The sequence below is a fragment of the Puntigrus tetrazona genome, chromosome 22, assembly GCF_018831695.1.
Source record: "Puntigrus tetrazona isolate hp1 chromosome 22, ASM1883169v1, whole genome shotgun sequence".
In the NCBI taxonomy this organism is placed as follows: Eukaryota; Metazoa; Chordata; class Actinopteri; order Cypriniformes; family Cyprinidae; genus Puntigrus; species Puntigrus tetrazona.
The window spans coordinates 17,397,808-17,421,400 of NC_056720.1; the positions used below are offsets into that span (position 1 = coordinate 17,397,808).

Genomic DNA, 23,593 nt, shown 5'->3' on the forward strand with positions numbered 1-23,593 from the left:
ATATATATATATATATATATATATATATATATATATATATATATATATCTGAACCGGGCGAAACCACAGAGCGCGTTCGCCCATACAAACAAAGAAAGTCTCTATGTCTGGACGTGACAAATAGCACCTGCCTTCAGACCATTGATTCAAAGCCCTCCAAAGTATTTTAAAACGCTTTTAGTGCTTGGACACATAAATGCAGCCAGCTAAAATAACAAGCGTGCCCCGTTCACCGCGGGACCGAGGCAAATACAATAAATAATCATATATGTTGCGTAACTCCTGAGCGACACCGAATTCCGAAGACACTTGTGTTGATGTTTTTATAAAACTGCAGGCCCGATGACCTCTTTAAGCATCTGCTATTACAGATCAACCTGTTTGTTTTAGAAAGCCGCATCAACGTTTTCTGATATAAAATGCATTTCTTTCCGTATGTAGTGCTGTTTGGATTGGGGGGAACTCGAGAGCAAAACAAACACAGCCCCCTTTTACTTATTGGAATAGACTCGTGCCTAAAATAATGACCTAAACTAATAAACAAACTCCAGCAAAGATGTTTCTGTCTACACTAGCTGCATTCCTTCTCGCCCCCTGCGTGAACTTTTTTCCGAAAGGCTAAACAAAGAAGAAACTGTTTTGTAACATGATTTTGCTAGAAACGCTTGAAGCATGACTAGGCAAAAATGTACAAAATAAACCAACTGTTATGCATTAAATAATAATAATAATAATAATAATATAATAATAATAATAATAATAATAATAATAATAAAAAAACATTTGCTATATATATGTACATATGTCCTGCAATGAACAATATTTTTCTTTCCAACATAATTTTATTTTAATAAAAATTTATAATTAATTAAATTATTTTATTTATACACATACACACTATATATATATATATATATATATATATATATATATATATATATATATATATATATATATTTTTTTTTTTTTTTTTTAATTATTATTTATACACATACACACACACACAAACACACACATATACACATAATATTCACTTTTTTCTATCAATTTTGCAAACGAGAACAGTGGAAGCAATCGAAATCAACAAAAGAGCAATGTAGTAAGTTTTGTTTTTTAATTATATAGTAAATAAAACAAAACAGCTACACATACGCATTTTCTAATAATTAAAAAGCAAATAGATGGAATGAGACAGTATAGAAAAGCTAATTACAAACTGTAAATGAGTGCGAGCCTATAAAAGGCATTTCTTAAAGAATAGAATTAGAATAAAATAGAGTTAGAGATCATAGAAATATTCATAGCCTAATAAGTTATTTAATTGTTATGTATCGTTGTCAGCGAGTACAATAAGAAAAAGAGTAAACGCTGAAAGTGTTTTTATGTCGTCTGAATTTGTTGCGTTTGCACTTGTTTAAAAAAAAAAAAACACCACAACGAATAATGTGTAGTGGTTGGTATTCTCGACTGAGTTACGTACGCTCGTGCGCAGTCCATCAACAGAGCAGCGTGCGCGTTACGTAGCCATCTTGTGTAGAGCAAAGGAAGCGGAGCCGTTAGCTCGAGATTTGCACTGACAGCGAACAGACTGACAAAACAAACCGTCACCGTGCTCCCGACAGACTGCGTTAACGCCAGCAACGGAGAGCAAACATGCCTCACGACGCGTCAAGATGTCTATCCGATGCGTTTCGCGAATGATTCGCGCTTTTGAAGACGGCGGAGCGCTTAAAACTGACGGCGCCTCAGAGTCGCGCGAGTCCAGCGACTGGAGAGTTTCAACTGCGAGAGCGGCTTGAGGAAAACTCTCGCTCCGGGACATGGCCTCCGTTTAGGCCACGGAGAATAAACACGCGGGGCTCGGGAGGATTAAACGCAGCTGGAATAGAGCTGTCGTTGCGTTTGGAGCTTCGGGAGTTTCAGTTAAAAGGATATTAAGGACTAAAAATGGCGCGGTGAGGACGGAGCTCCGAGGGAGTCTTGCGTTAGCGTGACGCTAACTGAAAATCATAGGACATATTTTCATAGACGTTGCGTTTGCTACGCTTTGCATTGGAGCCGCGCGCTGCACTCTGACGTGCGGAGATACGTCTAAAGCTGTCAAAATGTCTAAAATGCCATCGAAAAAGAAGAGCTGTTTTCAGATCACCAGCGTAACGCAGGCTGCGCAGGTGGCAGCCAACAGCAACACGGATGACACAGAGAGTTTAGACGACCCCGACGAGCCCAGGACTGAGGACATGTCCTCATCCGAGATATACGACATGTCCAAAGCTGGAGATTTCGAGCCGGAGACGTGTGACGTCAGTTTATCGGACGAATCGCTACATAACGAGGCCGAAACATCTGGGACGAGTGCCCAAGACGCCCCTATAGCGAACATACCCGCTTCTCGCAACACAGGTGCGGTTCATATAAACCCACCTGTCCGTTCAGTCAGCGGGTCTGTATCTTCCCAGTCTTCAGTCGCATCTAACGCACCATCCAGCATCCAGACTTCATCAGTCAGCAGTTCTGCCACAGTAAGCAGCTGCAGCTCCCGCTTCAGGGTCATCAAACTAGACCATGGCACAGGCGAGCCCTTCAAAAGAGGTAGGTGGACTTGCACAGAGTTTTACGAGCGAGACACGGACGCTTCCTCGTCCGGCCGGACTGCGGATAGCGCTAAACATGCAGGCGCCGCGGATCACAGCACGGACAGAGATGGACTAGGAGTCGTTGGAGGTTCGGCGGCTGTGCATGTTGGGCCTTCAACATCTGCGGCAGAACCCCATACAGATAGCGGCTACTCATCTGCGCCATCGAACCCGCCCGTGGAGCTTCAGCAGCAAACCCTAGGCATCTCGCAGCAGAGTGCGCATATCAAATCTCCAAGCATGCCTTTGGCAACTCCACCGCAGCCATTTTTTCCGAGCAAGCAGGTGCAGAAACCTGGGCAGATTCTTCAGAGTGTTATTCCACCGAATCAGGCCCAGACGGTCTCGGTGGCTTCGCTTCCGCTCATGACCCCGTTAAACCAGGGTCCGTCACCCGTCATGACTCCCGCGGCACCAGGAAGCGCCGCTCACATACTCGGATTAGTTCCCCAGCCCATGGACGGCAGAGGGCTTCCCATCAGCCAGCCGGAGCATGTTCAGGGGCTTTTACAGCAGTCGGGCATCGGCACGGCTCTAGGGACCGTGTCGGCTGCAGCTGTTGTACAGCAGGCACCAGTGCCGCTCATTCAGCCAGCGGTAACCGTGTCTGTCAGCCCCCTTGCCGGGGTCCCTGGTGTGCAAAATGTGCCTGCTGTTATGTCCAGTGCCTCTAATGCCCCCCAGAGCATGCCAAAACAGACGCCGCAGAATCCGCCTCAGGGAGTTCACGGCGGGTCGCTCGGGGGACTGGGTGTGCAGACGACCCCCGTTAACTTTAGCCAGCTTCCCACCGGAGTCGCCCAGGCAGAGGAGAACCAGAGGAGGCCCGACGGGCTGCTCCAGAGCTCTGTATTCTTAGGAAAAGATGCCATCAAATCCCTGAATCCCGAGGGCTTGCAGCTTCCCACACCTGCTGTCAACAGCCTGTTCGGAATAGCCATTCCCATTGATGGGGATGAGGACAGGTAATCCTTAATTCTTGACGTTGCTCGCTTCGATCAAAATAGTTTAGGTAATTAATCAAATATCCGTCAGGTAAACCTTTTTATCAACTTTTGCAGGAGTGTTTACTTTTGAAAGCATGTTACCTTGAAAATAGGAGTCACTAAACTTGTCCCCTAAACGATATTTTCTAAATGATATAAATCGGGGCATCCGAACCTGTCCCTGAAGGCCGCCGACCTCCAGAGCTGAGCTCCAGGTCTAATAAAACGCACTCGAACCAGCTAATCGAGGTCTTCAGGATTACTAGAAACTTCCGAGTGTGTCAATGTAGGTTGGAGCGAAACTCCCAGGAACACCCCTGTCATAAATTGGCCAGCGTTTTTGTTCACTTCCAATAAAATTCATGTACGTTATAACACTGTACTTTGTGTTATATTTAATTGGCATTCATTCAATTCCAGAAATCTAGTTAATTTAGTCATTTTAGTCATTTTGCATAGTTAATGTTGTTGTGTGTTTCTAATGCAACAACCGAGGAAGTGATGACAAATTTGACATCTTGCTTTCTTCTGACCACTGTAACCAATCTCTGTGTATTTTACTTATATCTTTTGGAAAGTCACAGAAGCCAGGACTTTTGCGCGTGACAAGGCTTACATCTTTAAAAAAAAAAAAAGAGAATAATAGATTTTTCTATTCGCAAATATTTTATTTTAAATTACACTTACAATTTAGAAGGTCATGCAAATGTTGTAAAAGCATAATTGATTCGTCGAGTAGTTCACGTTACAGAATATTACTGTTGGTTATTTCCGTTTTAAAAAAGCTGTCAAATAACAAATGTTTTCCTACTCACCTCAAATTGTTAAAAAATGCTGTGGAGTTGTTGTTTTTTTTATCACCCTGACCATAAACGCAGCAGAAAATAATTTGGCAGGGACATTTTCCTGCGTGAGAAAGTGAGGTGTGGCGTTAGAGCGTGAGAGCTGGCCGCCCTGCAGAGAAGCACTGTTGCGGATACCAAAATTGTCAGTTTTACAGGTGAAGATTTTTTTACAATTAGAATTATTTGTAAACGTCTGCTAATGCAAATGTCGCTGCTATAGAACAGTGGCTCCCAACTGTGTTCCTGGAGGCCCCCCAACGTGTTTCCCAATGTTTCCTTTATCAAACACACCTGATTCAGATCTTCCGCTCATTAGTAGAGACTCCATGACCTGAAATAGGTGCGAGATGCAAAATGTGCAGCGTCTCGGGGGGCCTCCAGGAACTTGGTTGGACACCACTGGAATAGAAGTTTACCTAACTACGAAGATGACTTCTGAGAACCTGGTAAATGTGGAAAAGGTCCACATTTGGAATCTTACCTTAATTTTGCACATTTGATTAAAGTCGAGCTCTCATTTATATTCAGTTGACATCCAAAATATGACGGTGGTCTCCAGGGCAGGAAACTTATTTGCGAACTTAAAAAGCGAAACTTAATTTGTAACAATGCAGTGATCTCATTTCTTCGAATCGCGTTACAACTGATGTCTTGAGCTACTTGCTACAAGCTTATTCGGTAAGAATATTCTAACTTCGCCAGATAGGAGTGAAGTAATCCTGAACATCTCGGTTCAGGTGCGTTTGATTTATTGTTGTAGCTAAACTTTGCTGTAATGCGGTAGCTCTCCAGGATAAGGATTGGCTGCCTTGACCTCAAAAGGATTTTACTCAAATATGTAAAAGTCTGTCAACGTTTATTCACCTACATGCCGTTCCAAACCTGTAAGGCTTATGTTTCAACTGCGAAACACAAAAGAAGGTATTTCGAGCTGTTTCGTTTATGCGGTTTGAGCGACATTTCAAATACGTCGTCTTTTGTGTTTTACAAAATAAGAAGAAAAAAGACACTCGAAGCTCGTATTTGACGACTTGACTTCGCAAAACTCACCTTGACTAGCTGGTTTAGACCCAGCATCACTTTTTTTTTTGCACAGTTATTTCCCCTTGACCTGCAAACCACTTCACACTTTTTTTTTAAAGGAAGCCTGTGGTTATGAGCGTTTAATTGGTAAAGCTTTTGGAAAGTTTGACACAAGTGATCTTGTTTCGTGTTTGTGGAAAAAATTCCTGCCAAATTTACCCGGCACACTATCCAGTTCCCAAAGATTTGTTTTGGTGCCACCGTTTCCTCCTCGCATGCTTTTTCACCAGAAGTTAAGCTGTTTATTTAGACTGATTAGGTGATGTTAGCGTGTGTTTCCTATCTTGTGACATGCAGAAGCTGCTCTCCGCTCTATGCGCTAACGCTGATAAGGCCTTAAACATGTGTAACATCTGCATGATGTTATGCTGTACGTGAATGTTGTTTACTGTCGGCCGTTGGTAAAAATCCAAGAAAAATCTGTACATTCTGTTCTCAATACAGCATGCTGTGAAGACATTCAGAGATGGAGCTGTGACCTATACAGGTTTAGATTTAATTGTACACATTTATATTTATATTTATGTAGGTTATTGGTAACTTTTTCATTGCAAGAAAATAACGGCTACTTTATTAATTTTGTGTATTTATTCTAATATTGTTTCAAGACAATTAAGCAGTTTAACCCAATCTTGTGATCTTTGTTGCACTAAACACTGGTTTTAATAGAACAAAATTACTAGTATTACTAACAGCGCTTGGCTACGTATTACATAGACTTTAAATTGCAGCACAAATTAGGGAACGAAGTTGCAAAAAAAATTTAAGGATGTTTGACTTTCGATTTAAAATTTTTTTTTTTTTTGGAGAATGCTTGGAAATATTGCAACACAAGTGGCAAATGTTATCGAGGTTAAAGGAAAGACAGCAAAGAGTGGGTTTTGTAAATAGTTTTAGCATTCATTGATGGTAGCTCATATGCTTTTCTTCTATTTTGATGGCATAAATGCACACACACTCATTTTGTAACAGTGAGATTTATCAAAACGATTGGAAAATAGAAGTTTCATTTTGGCTTGATATTATTGAGGATGTGAGTAAACTCGAAAAAAACGAAAATTTGCTTAAAGTGCTCCCCTGTCGTCCAGTGTTTAGATGAGTTTGTTTCTTCGTCAAATTCTGAGAAATGTTTGCTTTGCTTGACTTGCTCAGCAATGGATGCACTGTAGTGATTGGGTGCCGTCAGAATGAGTCTGAACGGCTGATTTAAAAACATCACAATAATCCGTAAGTAGTCTACATGAGTCATTATTTCATGAAATCAACATTTTAAATAAATGAATGTGATGTTTTTATCCACTGTTCATATTCTCATTGTGACGGCACCCATTTACTGCAGAGCTTCCATTTCCGAGCAAGTCATGCAAGTGCTACGTTTCTCCAAACCTATTCCCGGGCAAACTCATCTACATCTTGGATGGCCTGGGGATGAGGATCTTTAAAAAATTTACATTTTGGGTGATCTGTTCTTTTTCTTTCGCTGCTAAAGAAGGAGAGTTTGTTTCAAACCAAAGACATCTTTTCTCCCACCTTTCACATCAGCGTTTGAGTAAGCTCGTCTGTCTATAATAAAGATTATTGCATTAACTGAGGATGATGCGAGATGCCTCAGTAGCATATCCTCCTCCGCTAAATACCCAGGAAACGGCCCATGGCTATTTTGACTTTCACTCATCACTTTCTGTTCCCCCTATAAACGCCATAAGAAAGAGGAAGTGACCTTTTAACAGATATGAAGATATACTTCACTTTATTGATTTATCACAGTTGAAGCTACAGTGAACGCCTCAGGATTTGTAGAGAATGCGTTACAGGGTTTGAAGACGGCTTAACTTTGAATACGTTCGAACAGTTGCAGATTTTGGTTTCCCACTTACGCAATGAAGCTTTTAAAAGAGAGTTTGTTGTTTTAGTCCTCCGTTATTGCGCTTTCTTCCAAGGGTTGTGCAACTACACCTCGCGTCTTTGTTTCCAAAAGCGTTTGTTGATCGGTTTTGAAAAATGAGCGTAGTCTTGACGTTTTCGCACGCATGTTTGGCTCTGCACCTGTTTGAGAAACAGCAGTAGCTGAATGTTGTTGGTTTGAAGAGCAGGTGTGGTGCTGATATTTTATTCCTCACAGTAGTGGTGAAGGTGAGTCAGTCCTCTCACAACGCTCTTGACAGTTAGGCGTTTGTGTGTATTATGCCATCATGCTTTCGTGTTTTGGAAGACGTGCCCTTGTTCATTAAAGCATTGACCCAAAAGCTGAGTTTGTAACTGACTCATAAAGCCTTATATGAATCTGAAACATTAGAACAGACTAGGATCCAAATCTCCTGAAAGTTGAAACCATGAAAAAACATTGCGATTACATTGCATTTAGAAATTGATTCAACTTTTTGGGTTAATAGAAATATCATATACGCATCGCTCCCATATTAATGACAGATTCTTTGCTACAGTCGTCTGTTTCAAGCAGATTTAAAGCGATAGCTGACCCAAAAATGAATGAATTAATCACCCTCATGTTGTTCCAAACTAGTAAGACCTTCGTTCATCTGATGAAATCTTAGAGCTTAGGAGAAATACAACTGACTCATTCAAGGCCACGAAAGGCTGTAAGGACTTCATGAAAATAGTCCGTGGCATCGGTGGACCAACTGTAATTTTATGAAGCAACATTAATAGTTTTTAGAAATTATTAATGACAATTTATTTTTTTTTGGTCAACTATACATTTAAGTTGTGCCTTGTTAGCTATAAACTGTTGCAAAATGGCAGCATTTCCATCAAATGCAGATACTTGGAAAACTAGCAGTCTGTCAAGAGGTTTCCGAACACGATACATGCGTTTAACAACGGCTGCTTTACGCCTGGGCCACCTCAAGCGCCAAAACAGTCACTGTATGACAAAAGAAATGAAAACTACGCTTTGAGGACAGAATACAAGCTCTTCAATGTTGCATAGCAGCAACAAATAACCAATAAATAGTGTTTATTTGTAGATATCAGTACAGGTGTATTTGTCCTACATGTTGGTGAGCTGCCAGAGTTGGCAAATTATGTTGCTAAAGATTAACCATTTATTAAATAAAACATCTTCCCGAAGGGGGCGGGGATAAATGTGTCAGATGCGTTGCCAACTAATGGCGTGTAAGCTGTTGTAAGCTATGCCAGCTAACAGTGATAGTAAGCTTAGCTTGCCAAATGATTCAACTAGCCGACATGAGTCTCCTATTGCCGTCCCTGTGTTATAGACCATATATTTTATTTCTTTAGTTAATAGCAGACGTCCCGGGGTTTTTTGTGATACCCTCTTTTTTTTGAATGCTCAGTTTTTTTTTTCTTTGTTGTTGGAGCTTATGCAACTCTGTACAGGAACCTGTTTCTGCATAATCCTCTGCCAGCTTCACGTCCCCAGGGTAATTCCATTCGTCAGTCGTCATCTTTTGGTGGAAACATGAAAGAATATTTCCACAAGCGTTTGTTTTGCGCATCATTTCAGTGAATTTAGCGAATTATCTGTTCTCTCTGTATTCGTTTCCGTTTCGGGCTTTTGAATGAATTTAGGATTTCTGTCGAAAGCTTTGCGGATTCGGTAGAATTTAAGCAAAAATCTGAAAAGCCCTTTTATAAATGCTGCGTGCATGCACTTTTTGCAGTTGTACGTTTTTCTTTTTTTTTGTTTCACTTTACAAGCTCTACTTATATAATTACTTATGTAATAAATTGCCTAAATTACTTTTATGTACCAACTGAGGTGTAGCACACTTCGTTTAACGCATTTTATTTCATAGTGAATTATGTCCACAGACTCTAGCCCTAACTATCTTTTGTTGTAACGGTGTTGCATTATTAGGTTTGACCTTCTGTTTTTTTTTTTTTTTTTTTTTTTTTTTTTTTTTTTAAACAAATGCTATTTCTGTCACAACTTCTGTTGCGTTATAGACTGCTGTTTTGAAGCAGCAAACTAAGTCAAAATCTTTGTTACAATTCTGACTTTCTCGCAAATACATTTTTTTTTCTGCAATTGTGAGTTTATTCATTTAGAGCATGTGTACATTTGTATGTTAAAAACGTGTATATTTCTATAATTTCATATAGCCTAGTTAATCAATTTTATACTTTTTCTCCAAAAATGACCATGATTACAAATATGGTATCGAATTTTTACGACAGTTTCCTGTTTCAGCAGCAAAAATGATTCCTAATGTTATTTTGCATCGCTGAACAACATGACAGCGATTCGTTTCTGAATGAATCAACAGTTTAAATGATGCTTAAGCTTACAACGACTCCCGTATTTACAGTGAGTTAATGCCACCAACTGGCTTTTTAACGGTATTGAAAAGAAAAAAATTGCTTATAAAAACGCCCATATAATGTACAAACTCTTCAAAATAGTCTAATTATAGTTATCGCTAAAATCTGAAAATATTGAGAGATTATTTCTTGTCGCACATATTGACAAATTCGGTATCGTGGGATATAAAATGCAATGTATAAACTCACAATTCGTACTTATTAGAATTGTCAAAATACTGACAATTTTTTTTTTATTATCTGAATTGTGATACAAAAACCCTCAGTAACCATTTTTCGTTCAGCGGCGGAAATAAGCTCGCACAAAATTCCAGATTTAAAAATAAAAACTATAATAAGCGAGTCTAGTCGTCGCCGGTCAAAGGATAACGGTCACTTTGTAACATTCTCTGCACTGCATGATCGACCAAAGAAAATGTCATTAATCTCCTTTTAGTTAAGCTGCACAAACTTGGCTGTAAATCAATGCGATCACTTGTGCAGGGGATCCTCGACTCGCACTCAATGGCTGTTCTGACTTTTCCTGTTTGGCGTATTTTCACCCTGAATACTTGGGGCCTTTAGCTTGAGGCTCAGACGTCAGAGCATGCTTCACACCCTGAGCCTTTTCACTCGTAGATATGAATGGCCATTCAACTTTGTCTCGGGAGCCCTTAAGGCGTCGCAGCAGGTCTTTCCTTCCAAAGCTTTGACGTTATATTACCTTTCATTTATTCATATCTCCCTCTTTCTCTTTCTTTCTTTTATCTGCAAGGAACCCCTCCACGGCTTTCTATCAAGCCTTCCCAAACGGCAGGTCAAAGGCCATCAGTGATGGGTATGATCACTGTGTGTGTATTACGTTGCACTCTTGGAGTGTGCATGGAGTGAGCATGGCATTTGTGGAAGTGTTTTTCGGGTCTAAGTGTCTAACATCCGCACCTCGTACACGTGGACCCTTTTCACAGGCTCACGACACAGTTATTAACTCAGTAAATCGGCTGGGCTTTTTCCTACTCCTTTTTTGCAAATATAGTCACCACTGCATACGAGTACTTATTCTGAGAACTCTGGAAATGTGAAAAGGGTCCATTGTTGACACTTTTGGCTTGGGCATCTCGTACACGAGAGAGCACTGACTGAGAAGATGTGTTTGAAGGGCGTAGATAGACCCAGGTCAGTTAGACTGGGGTTACTTGATCGGTCAGTGGATGCCTTGGTCAGAGTGTTGCAGCAAATGTTTACTCCAGTCAAAACTGTTTCAGTGCTTTTTTTTTTTTTTTTCGCATTATCGATAAAACGATACCAGCTGCACTCTACTCTCTAAGAGCATTTAATCTGTTGACCAGCAAAACAAAATAAATTTAAATAATATGGTAAAATGAACCTATAAAATAATATTCCAGTCTGCATAATCAAAGCTTTATTGGTATGTCGAGCACATGCAGTACACTATTATTTACAAAACTATGAAATGCGTTTCGTTATTTTATTTTCATTATTTTATTGTAACCAATTTCTGTTTAAGCATGTCTAATTAAATCAATGCAAAAAACTATTTAAGTTTTATTTACAATAGCGCTATGAATTTTTTTTGTTTTTTTCTTCCTGGACATTCCAGAAAATGTTGTTTCTTTGTGTTCGTTTATCAAATCAAGGCATAAAACACTAATTTAATCTTTTAATCACGAATGAATGAATGAAAATGAAACTATTTAACTATTTATTTTATTAACAAAGTAAAGCAGTAATACATTTGACAGTTTCTTCACGTGAAACTGAATTTTTATTTCGACGTGTTGCCATGACCACCTGTTTCTGTGTGTAAATAATGACAGTTTTATTCAAATAAATGTATTTATTTATTAATTTTACTCAGGAAATGCTTACGAATTGACTCTCAGAGCAGTTCTATAGTTATATTTCAATTTTATACCCTCATATTACAGCGCTTTGTCTCTGTGGTGTCGAAAATGGTAATGAATATTAAAAATTCTCGAGGTATTGTATCAACAATTGTGACAACGCTAATCCTCTGATCCTTTATCTCATTATCAGAGTACATAATTTCTGATTCTGTAGAGCCACTTAAGCAATAAGCCAAATAAGCAATATGAGAAATTACTCACACGTTCAAAATCCGAGGTTATACGTATTATGATATTTTGAGGTGGTTATAGAACACATTCATGTTACATGGTTTTTAATGTGGTTTTGCATGAGTACATCGAGTACTGGTTTACTTAAACCTCAGAGGCACAAATTGACATTTGATTATGATTGAAAACTCGGTAGTTCTTGAAGAAAAGGTAGGGTTGCACTGACAGTGAGCCAGAAGAATTTGACATTTACTGTGTGACTCATAACTCTGGTGGGAAGGATGGTATTCATGTCAAGAGCGGATTTCTTAAATTTTGCTACATGTTCGCTCCTGTCCCTGTTGAAGCACAATGCTAACAGCCGTCAAACCATTGCCCTGAAAGAAAATCTGAGGCCTTTTTTCGTGACCGTGTGCGTCTGTAAGCAAGCCTTCTGGCTGATTTCTCGTTCTGTGACCCACATTTGAATGCCTGAAGTTTTTACTTTGAAGTGATTAACATTTAATTTACATTTTGTATTCAGAAACGTAAAGAATAAGTATGAGAACGATTGTTGTAGATCATTAGGACAGTTGCATGTTTAATGCTTATTCGTAGTCTGAACCTCTCCGAGAGTATTTATGGGACAGGCATCGGTGCAGATAAGGAAACTTGTGCTTCTTATTTGACTATTCATTCCACTCTTTTATCTCCATCCAGAGGCTCCAGGGCTTTTAGTTTCAGGCAGATTTCTATGGAAATACTTTAGTTTGAGAACATTTGCATAGATTTTTAGAAGCATAGCCCTGTTTGTCCTTATTAAGAGCAAATGCATTGGCTTTTTTATGTTGAATTAGTTGTTCGGTAAAATGCACATTCAATTTGTGGCTGTGGCCATTACATTGGCCCCGTATTGTTGCATTTTTGCATTTAGCTTAAACAAACGCTACACCAAACCCAACCCTAAACCTACCTAATATTGTGAATCGAAACAAAAGCGATATAAAAACTAGGGCTGGGTATCGATTGAGGATTCAATTCAATTTCGATTGGTTTCAGTTCTTGCTTTGAATTTTTTTTTCATTACATTTAGGAAATAGTTTATGCTATTGATATTTCTACAATTTACAAATGGCAAATTAAAGAAAGAATAAAAATGAAGAGCTACAGGCATGTATTTTAAACCTTTTGTATAGAGCCTTTCAATGTAAAAGATTTTAGTCTTCCCAACTCAAAATTTTCTAGTGGCTTGTTACATCTAACCAGCCCAATTGAATTATTATTTTTTTAAATTGTGACAACAGTTGTCCTAACAAAAAATTGTGCAGGGCAGTGCAGAAATTTAGTTGGGCCAATGGAAAAATTTAGATGCAACGAGTCACAAAAAAATTTCAGATCTCAAGTCAAAATGTTTTTTTTTTTGTTTTAGTTTTTTAAACAATAAAGCCTTATAATTTTTCTGATAATCAGATTAAGACATTAATTTATCCTAATCAAATAAAAATGTAAATCTTTTTTTTTTTAGCCAAACTACACGACAGAGGTTTACCGTATGAATATATTTTTGACACCGTTTCTTCACGTTAAACCAAAATTTTATTTTGACGGATTGCCATGAAGACCTTGCAGATGCTGTGCTTGTGATATGACAGTAGTTTTCTCAAATTAAACAGTATAATGCTAACAAAATTACTCTGAGCGTTTATATTCTTATATAGTGAGATTGCAGAAACTAACAAAACGCGCGTGTGTGTGCGTCGTCCACGCTTTAGTAAACAAAACAGTGCATCGTGCCAAACGCTATTTATTCATTGCCGAAATTATGGTGCCTTATGCATGACATCAGATGCTTGTTTTATCACATCCGCAGTCTCATAGGATTCGTACCGGATTGCTTTACCTCACAAGTGCACCGGGTGAGCTACAGAGTGAACCTACTGCAAATGAAAACGCGTATGTATATGTAACGCTAATGTTCAAAAAAGTGTCGTTTTTCAAATCTCGCAATGTTTTAAAATCATTTTGAAGTCATAATATATTATTGTGAAAGGGATTGTGTGAAAGCTAGGTTAATCAAACCTCTGGTGCGTGAATCACACATTGTTTTGTCTTGCAGAAAGGTAGATAGAGTCACGTATTTCCAGTGAGCCTGGGTAGAAACAAAGTCATACTTGTCTGGAACAAGGTGAACATGAGTTAGAAAGACTTCTCATTACTGGGCCAACCTGCATATTCTATAAAGGTGTCCTAACAAATTCAGATTGCAAAATAAGTTGGATTTGATTTAACTTTTTTTTTTAATCAGAAATGTTCTAGAAAACTGCAACTACTGACTAAACCGAGCACAGTGTTGAGCACTTGGAACTCGCAGTACAAAAGGGTTGTGTAATGAATTGCTTTTGTTTCAGATTAGAATTGAGAATGAAGAAAGCAGCGGAACAAAGATTGTGAACTGGCTCCTATAGCTAACAATCTGCTTATCCAGCAAACAAACTTCTAGTTATGTGGTTACATCTACAAGTAGACTTTAAACTGATATTAAATAAAAATATATATATATATCCTGCAAAATATCTGAAAATAGCTCACATTTTCCCAACTTGGGGTTTACTTAAGATAGTATGATTTAAATGTCTTAATATAGATGACTTGCTTTAGGACAGAGTGCTTTTGAAACTCGGTTTGAGCGAAAAATGACTTAAGAGCACGTCCCATGTTCTTTTAATTAAGTAGCATTTTGACACTTGCCATTTACCAATTGACTTCTGCCCTTTGCAGTGTTGACTGGGTAAGTGCGCAAGCTGTTGGGCAGTACGACCCGTAGGATTATTCAGTATTCGATTGACCTGTTGAAATGTAAACCAAGAACAGAATGCTTGCAGATTTAAATAAGCATTTAGAATGAGCTATAGCATGCTTTCTGCTGAACAGCAGGAGGCGTCCGTTGGAGCGAGTGTGGATGGAGGTGGTAACACTGGGTCATCCGCATGAATCACAGGGGCCCACATGACTCCCACCAGCGGTAGGAGGTCATTGATTCTAGGCCAGCTGTGTGCAGACCAAAAACATTATGCAACAGCTCAACGAATTAATTAACAGCATCTCTCAAGACTCTGGACTTGTTTACAACAAATGGGTGTTGGGGATGAATCACTCATGACTCTGATTTTGAGCCGAAGTACCTACGTGAACTTTACATAATTTACAGGGCATTTGAAGGAAGATACCCTCGGAAAGACATTTTTAAACCCGTTCGGACCAAACAAGTTTTTGCATTTCACTGCGCTGCTTTTCATTTCTTCTGTTACGTAATCGGGCAGTAAATGGAATTGCTTGATCGTTTTGTCTTTCGCGGCATCTCGAGCATGATGTGGCGTTTAGGTTTAGCTTTTAAAAAAACGTGAGAGTTTAGTAGTGATACTTTGAAATTGTGTACTTCACTGAACTGCATGAATAGCGCTTAAGTCTTTTTCATTAAAAAAAAGAATTTCGTGAAGAAAGTGAATAAAGCTGAAGTTCCAAAATGGTAAAAAGTAACACCATTAAATTATCATGCAAGTATAATTATCACGCATCATGAATTGTAATAGCTTTATTAAACAGAAGACAAGACCAAAGAGAATTTTATTGACAAATTTATTCCATTACTTTTTGGGGCATTCATGAGATGGTAGCCTATAGATCTCAATTGGTGAAGAAATCCTTGGTCGTCATTTAATTGCATGGGAAGGACCTGCCTGTTATCAAAATGACTTTGCTTCCCAGAGGAAAGTCGGTGTTTAAAGCAACATAAGTTAGTTAATGGAAAGACAAAGATGAAATCTCCGCCAGTAAACAGAGTCTAAAATCTTTTCGAACCCTGCAAAGAGAACCTTTGAGAACCACGTGTCAACAATGAATGCATTTTAGAATTGTCATCCAAAGGTTTTTAAATGTCCAGTTTTATAGTGTTTTAACATGATACTGTGGCTAAGGAAGCAGGCATGGCGTTAAACCATCAAACCAACTTAATCTTGGAAGTACCACATCTTCAGATATAGCCTAAATACCTAGAGAGTTCAGAATAATTTTTGTACGTGTTCCTCTCCACGTACATCAGTTTTACTAATACCGGGTTTTTTTCTTAGGAACAGACTTTCCTATTTGTGGGCATTTATACTGCAAGGAGGAAGTTTGAGTTGGAATAGACTGGAATTCAAGTGTGTGTGTTTTGTTAGTCATTAGAGTTGACGTCTTCCTCATAAACCCCCGTGAAACAGGTTGAGAATGGGGTAATACTCAACAAATCTTCCCAGAGCTACATGATTCATCCATAAGCTCATCGATTCAGCATTTCGTACATGATGCAGGATGCACTTTTTTTGTTGTTGTTGATATACACAATATTGAAAGATAAGAATCTCATTTCCAAGTTAAGGAACTGCCTTTTCTGCCAAGAGTCAACTGAATATCAGTGAATTTCAGAGAATTTTGATCAAGACATTTATATTTAAATAGTTTCCTCAGTCTGGATCCTGTGGAAATGGAGGCCCACAGAATCGTGGAAAATGTATAAAGTCTTTCCTAAGGGTCATATTTAGGTAAACAGTTCTCAATTCAGCAGTCAGTTGGTGTATATATAGACTAACACGCACTATTCCTATGCAACTGTTTGACAACAAGCAGGTGTTGACACCAGCTTAGAGCAGATGCAGCGGACGCTAGGAAAAACCCGACCCATTTGGGGTTAATTGCAGCTTTCACACCTTTTGGACTCGGTCTAATTTAAGAGACATCTCAGGGGAGAGCAGAAGCGGCTATATGAAATAATGTTTTACACACGAATGCATCTGATCACCAGCTGTTTAATGGAAGGTCGTTGGAGTCTAGGATACGTTTGTTGATTCTTGACAGCACTTTTTCTTCTCGGATTTCGTTTAGCGCCTGAAGGAACGCGTTCATTGCGCAGCTTGAGAAATTTAAGGGCACTTGGTGCGGTTTGGGAGACACCTATGATCTGCGGCGGCATGTGTTGGTTTGCATGCACACGTCTGTTTGACGCACATGTGGTCCAGTTCACGATCCTGGTGAGCATGACACTGAATAAGAGCTAGAAAGCACATGTGTCCCAGAAAGAGAGTCTAAAGCTTGTTTTCGTGACCACCGAGTACCAAAATTAAATTGGATGCTGGTGACTTCTTTGCGGTCAGCGTCCTTGAATGCACCACACAACGCATTAATGGGTATTTTGGGTCTCATATTTGTATTCGCTTAGGGACTAATTGAAGGAATGCCGTTTGTTGCCTAATTGTAATTGATTTTAGGTTTGATTTGAGGTATATAATTAGTCTAAAGTTTAAAATAATTAAGGATTATGTATTCAAGTCTCTTCTATTTACCAAGGCTGCATTTGTTTGTTCGGAAATGTAGTGAAACGGTATTCTTGTCAGATATGATTACAATTAAAATGTAAATTATGGCCGTCATGGCAAAGCTGATTTTCAAATAATGTATTTTCAGACTGACTGAATGGATTACGGAGTCGTCTGTATGGTTTATGCGCTTTAATAAGACAACTCCCAATCCCAAGTGAAGAAACACAAGCAGGGTATAGAGGACAGAGTTCAGCTAGTTTTGGTGGCGGTCGGTCTAAAAAGGGATGCCTGGCTCCGCCTCTCCGGTTACGTCACTCGCAGCCACGCCCCCCGGAGAGCGCACAGATTCCTTAAATCCCGAAGAGCGCCTCTTCTACTAACAGTAACACACTCCTGTGCCTGAGACTAAACCATTACCAACATGCGCTGCAAAATTAGTTATTGCCTGCCTTACTCTCCTGGCTCCTCTCCTACATATTCCGGGAGGTTATTATCCTACAGAGCACGATGCAGGTAAACGTTATGTATTTATAACAGGATTGAAACGCAACGCTTTATTATTATCTTCCCGTGATAAAACTCTCGAGCGCATCCGTGGTGTGCTCTTCTGAATAGACGCTTCGTTTCTTGGGTTTTACGAACGCGAGTTTATTGCGGGACGTTGTTGTGGTTTGCGGTTCGTGAAAGCTGGGTTTTGCCGCGGAATAAGCCTAAAGAACATGCGCGTCACGTACGCGGTGTTCCAGTAGCGCGAACATCGAACACGAAACGCATCTGGAAACTTTTTCTGCGCTGTTTGTACTGAAGGGTGTGATGCGTGCGAGGTGTTTACTGAGCGAAGTGTAACGGCGATTATCATCGGTTTACGTTAAAGCATCGATCGCTTCGGCGGAAGAAATCTAAGCCGTTCACGGAGGGTTATTGCGCAACAAAATGACGACACGCAGAGGGGTAAAACTGAACTCGAGGGTCGTTTAAAAAAGATTTACTGGTTTAACTGGTCGTAAAAACGCAGCAAATGCGCAAAACGCGACCCGACGCGCGTTTTTATTGGCGGTAAACGAGAACGCGTTTAAAGAACAGGATTCAAGAACGCCTTAATCTGTCTTAAAAAAAGTTTTATTAATAATTTTGTTAATAGCAGCTACTTTCATTTGATATTTAGTTTTGTTTGTTGGTAGTTTTGTTGTAGATGTTTGCGCTTTGCAACAGATGTACCCTAATTGTAAACTTAATCGTTTATGCGCACGTCCTGGATATTTCCTTACGCGTAATGGAATATAACGTTGACAGGATGTTTTGGTGTGCGGAGTGCGTGCATGCCTGATTTCTGTCTTATCTCTGAGCACTCAACACGTGTATGATTTTTACATGATATGTGCTGATAAGCACGAGGAAATGTCATCTACATGTATTATTCTGTGCACGCATAGTTGGCAGTTAGCTGGAAGTGTGATTTAACAGATTTGATGTAAGGAGCCTGACAGGACTTGACAGAAAAATTCCTTAGAAGAGATCCCAAAGTAAACTCATTTTTGCCTTTGTTTTATTTCTGCAGTTCCTCCGGCGCCAGTGTTGTGGCAATCGATAACAAAATAGAGCAAGCTATGGTGAGTATTTTTAATTGTTTTCTTTTTTTTTTTTTTTCTTTAATGCATTTATGAATTTTACTTGGCATAAGGGAAAGTCCTAAATCAGTGTTGAAAAGAAAACCTTGTTAAGTAATTTGGCATAATTACTATTTAAAAAAAAATGCCTGCAAAATGGAAAGTCATGTGGTGCGACCAACACAGAGGGGGGGAAAACTTTGAAGTTCATTAATTTGACATTTTCATGACAAAGCAACATTGTATTTGATGATAATTCATATTTATAAAGAGTTTGTCTTTTTTGAAACAAAGACGACGTTTACTTTTTATGTTTATGTTAATTGATGCATTTTTTTTCTCACTAATTGTTCTACCATAAGACATTTTTGGAGTCATTTTACCAATCAAATGAAACCAGAATAAATATACATTTCTGTCGACTTTGCTTTTATCACGATCTGACTCAATGGAACAAATCCCATTGTTGAAAGTTGACGAGACCCGATAGATTTCAGGAGTGTTTAATCATCATCCCACATTATTTTTGTCTAAAGCTTTTATTAGCAAAACTTTATATTATGTGCTGGTAAATCTAACCGTATATAATTTTGAGTAGGTCTAATTTCATATTTTTTCTTGCCATAAAAGTAGCCACAAAAGCTGACCTTGCAACTGAAACATCTCACTAACCAGCACCGTGTTCTTCTTCTCAGGATCTTGTGAAAAGCCATTTAATGTACGCCGTGCGCGAGGAAGTGGAGGTCTTGAAGGAGCAGATCAAGGAGCTCTACGAGAGGAACTCAGTTCTGGAGAGGGAAAACGCAGTATTAAAATCTCTGGCCAACACCGAGCAGCTGACCCAGCTCACCTCTCAGCTCAACCTCGGCAGCACTTCGCCCCAGCAGACGGCGGTCAACGCCATCCTACAGGAAGGAAGCAAACTCGTGGCCTTGCCCCCGCAACCCAACGTGTCCACGGCGTGAGCTCCTGCCTTCTCTGGATTCACTGGACTTGCGTAAAAACAACAAAACATCCAATCTGCAAAAGAGATTTCGGGTTCCGGTCGTGTTTGCCTCTTGCGGAGAGCCATGCTTCGTCACACGTGCTGCTCGGCTTTCCCTGTGTTAGACAATCATTTCGGGAGGAGAACGTTCGGCTCCGTGACGGGTTGCAGGCGGGTGCGAAAGAGCTCGGCAGGAAAGTGGAGGTTTAGCGCGAAGCTAAACGGCGACTTAGATCGGTTTGGAAACGGAGAGCAACTTCCGTGGAAAGCTTGGGAGAGCCTACAGCAAGAGTCATCTGTTTAGTTTTACTGTTTGCATATATTTATTAGAGGGCTGCTATTTTCATAATGTAAATGAACAATGTAACAGAGATCTATCATATATATATATATATATATATATATATATATATATATATATATATATATATATATATATATAAATAAATGTTCTTTTGGTTTCTGAAATGTAAGATACTTGTTTAACAAGGCAATAATGTCCCCATGGCACAGTTCCAACACTAAAAGTGATTCAACGACGTTGCTGATGCAGTCCTGTATAGTTGAGTTGGTTCGGGGTTGAATGTACATGTGTGTATAGATTGTAAAGTATTAAAATATAGCCAGTTGTACAGGTGAGCAGCAGTTATCAAGTATTTTTTTTCTTTCGGATTTACTCGCTATACTTTCCCTAAGTACTTCAATTCTGGTTTTTCCAATTCATTTTGTATTCTCAATTCGGGATCGGGGGGGAAGAAGCTGTGAATTAGTTCGTACAATGTATTTGTAACCAAAGAAGAAAAGCTGTGTACGTCTGTTTTGTAAACGCACATTTTCTTGTTTGTTCGCTCGCGTTTATTATCTCGTTTTAAACTTCGTCACCTTTTTTTGTTTTTAATTAGCATGTGCTGCATGATCTATCGGACTATTTTCTTACCTCATGTTCTTTTTTTTTTTTTTTTTATTCGTCATAATTTAAGTAGTCTGTGAACGATATTTGATTACGGACGGTGAAGGGTGATTTTTTTTTTTTTGGAGAGAACCCAGTAACGTTAACAAAACCAAACGGAAACAATTAGCCCTCTGTTTTCATTTGCATGGTGTTGTAAGACTTGACGTACAAACAAATGTTTATTACATTGCTGAAAATGTATATTTCCAGGTATAGTTTACACTGATAAACTTCAAGGATCGATAAAATAACGTAATTAAATCAAAGCCGCAAAAGTGTTCACAGATGTCGTTTATGTATAGGGCATGTCCTCTGTTTTTAATGTCTTTTGTGCCTCTTGTGCTATGGATGCAGCGATCTGTTTTTTTTTTTGTTTTTTTTTTTTGTTTTTTTGCCCAGTTTGAGCCAAACAGAAATATTGTACAATCACTGTACACCGGTCTGAACTTTTTAGGTTTGCTTGTTTTTCTTTTTTGTTGAAGGAAATGTAGTATACAAGCAAAAATGTATTGTACTTGATCACTGAGCCTTTGAAAATATCTTAAAAATACCCTTGTAATGTGCTGTTTTTGAAAAGTTTAGTTTTCTGTCAGAAATAAATTACTGTTCCGTTGAGAACTAAACCTTTTTAAACGTTTTAATGTTTTTGTACCAGACATTTTATAGATTTGAAGTTTCGCACATGCTTGGCTAATTAAATATAGGCATACTTGACAGTTAATTAAAATGTGTACTGACTGAGGACCATATATAGCATTAAACGATTCATTATTAATGTAACAATCCACACCATAGCTGTAATGAGTAATATTGCATAGTGTCGCTGTTTAACAAAAAATATTAACAGCCAATCAGTATCCACCTGACTTTAAAGTGTTTCCAATCAAACAAGGCCAACCCAGAATGACCACGCCCCTGACTTGATAACTCCACCCCCAAATTCACGAACATTACACGCAACACAAGCCCCTCCCTCATTACTGGCGATTGGCTACAGGTGTGTTTTGGCGCTGGGTCCGATCCATATTCAAAAGTGTTTCTCAAAAATGCTTACCGCAGCTTTAAAAGGTCAAACCAGTGCCTGCTTAACTTTTGTTCTGAACGCTAATATCATTCTTGGTGTGAGCTGACCTCGAGTTCCATTTTTTTCTATTCCACCGCGCTGCTTTTATTTCTATGTAAATGCTACCTGAATGTGTGTGCGGGGGTCACGCCGCCATTTTGAGAGGATCACCCTCTGCTGCAAATGCTGAAGATCGGAGAAACTTTTGCAGCATGAATGACAAACAATGGTGGGATTTTCCACAGTCGCGACAGAAAATCTAAATCCTCAATCTTCAATAGCGGAGAGGCATGCTTTTATTTTGGCGAATAAACAAAGCAGAACTCTACGTGACATGACGTCAGCTTCACGTTCTCTATAAATAGTAAATAAAAAAAATAATAACTTGAGGTAGTGTTATAGTAGGTTTAAGCTCAGTTATTATTATTATTATAATTTGATACTTTTGAATTATTTTAAATTGTAATAAAATTGTACAGTATTAATGCCTATGTATTTTGTTTTGGTTAGCAAAAGAAACATTCAAAAACACTAAAACATCGTAATTTTTGTGCTTATCTTGGGTATTTACATTTTTTTTAAATATTAAATGCCTTGTTTTTTTTCCGCTTACAACGAAATAGGAATATGTTAGTCATATGATAAAATATAGAAAATAAGTGTTGGATAAAGCTGGTTACGTTGTTTTTAGCTTGTAAATGTATTTGTGTGCCAATGGAAAAGGAACATTTCTATAAAATAATACGTAAGCACGAGGCCGGGCTGGTAAATGTGCCAGACGAACGTGTGTTTTAAATTATTAATAATTTATTAATGACTAAATATTAATAAATATTTCTTATTATTTATAATAATGCATGCAAAACGGCATGCTGTAATTAGTGGTTATTTTAAAATAAACAAGGCGATATTTTCAGTCATCTAAAAACATTTCCCGCTCTTTTGGTTACGTCTTAACGAACTGGTTCTAACTTCAGGCACGATCGCCATTTTGGATGCAAGGAGCAGTAAGATAACAAAAAAAGGCCGCATTAATGTTGCAAGGTGTTGTTGTTAATGTTTGTAAAAAAATAAAATTCGGCTGTTGTATTAAGAACTTTATTTAGCTTAAATCGGTTCGACAGCAGTGTGAACTCAAAAGCCGCTCTACCGAGCATAATAGTGTCATTATTCAGCTCAGATCACTTCAGATTCAGGTCATAAATAGTGCAAAGTTCGCGCAGAATTACATAAAAGCATTTTAAAGTACTTAGGTCGGTTTTCACGATACGACAAAAGAAATGAGGCGGAAAAGTACTACACAAAAAGTTAAGGCTGTTTGCCATAGCAACATGCAGGCGACCATAAATTATCCCTTCAAATAGATATGGAAATATGTTGCCTTTGGCTCTAACTGTCAATGCAAAACGGCTCAAAATGTCTTAATTTTTTTTAAAGTGCCTGTAATAACCTGACAGGACACGACACGCCTGCTAAGTGATCATTTTTTTTGTCGTTCAGTGGCAGTGGATAACGTTTGGATAACATTGCAATTTAACAGCGCCACCGTGTGGCCACGACATGTAAGATCACAAAATTAAACGTAACACCACAAAACACTTTTTCTCCTCGCTTAGGACGGTAATTGTATTTAAATTCAGTTTTGGTTGTTTTTAATTGTTCTTAAATATTTTATGACTGTAATGTCATAAATGTAATGTAAATAAAATATAAAAATGAA

At 38.7% G+C, this 23,593-nt stretch overlaps 1 protein-coding gene across 2 annotated transcripts; it reads left to right on the plus strand.

The window, feature by feature from the left end:
- Window positions 1-1,497: 1,497 nt before the first annotated feature.
- Window positions 1,498-21,437, plus strand: tsc22d2 (TSC22 domain family 2). Of its 2 annotated transcripts, XM_043223184.1 has the most exons (4): window positions 1,498-3,601; window positions 10,610-10,672; window positions 18,825-18,876; window positions 19,569-21,437. In XM_043223184.1, the coding sequence occupies exons 1-4, from the start codon at window positions 2,106-2,108 to the stop codon at window positions 19,836-19,838; spliced, it is 1,881 nt and encodes a 626-aa protein (XP_043079119.1). In that variant the 5' UTR covers window positions 1,498-2,105; the 3' UTR covers window positions 19,839-21,437. The 2 variants fall into 2 exon arrangements, with proteins under 2 accessions (XP_043079119.1, XP_043079120.1); XM_043223185.1 differs by lacking the exon at window positions 10,610-10,672 and having other exon boundaries at window positions 1,499-3,601.
- The last annotated feature ends 2,156 nt before the right edge of the window (window positions 21,438-23,593 follow it).

What these genes read in the sequence shown, in the direction of transcription:
- tsc22d2 (XM_043223184.1), top strand. Translation starts at nt 2,106, where the DNA reads ATGTCTAAAATGCCATCGAAAAAGAAGAGCTGTTTTCAGATCACCAGC. An exon ending in ATTGATGGGGATGAGGACAG is followed by an intron (nt 3,602 to 10,609) that starts GTAATCCTTAAT and finishes TTTATCTGCAAG; the next exon opens with GAACCCCTCCACGGCTTTCT. An exon ending in TCAAAGGCCATCAGTGATGG is followed by an intron (nt 10,673 to 18,824) that starts GTATGATCACTG and finishes TTATTTCTGCAG; the next exon opens with TTCCTCCGGCGCCAGTGTTG.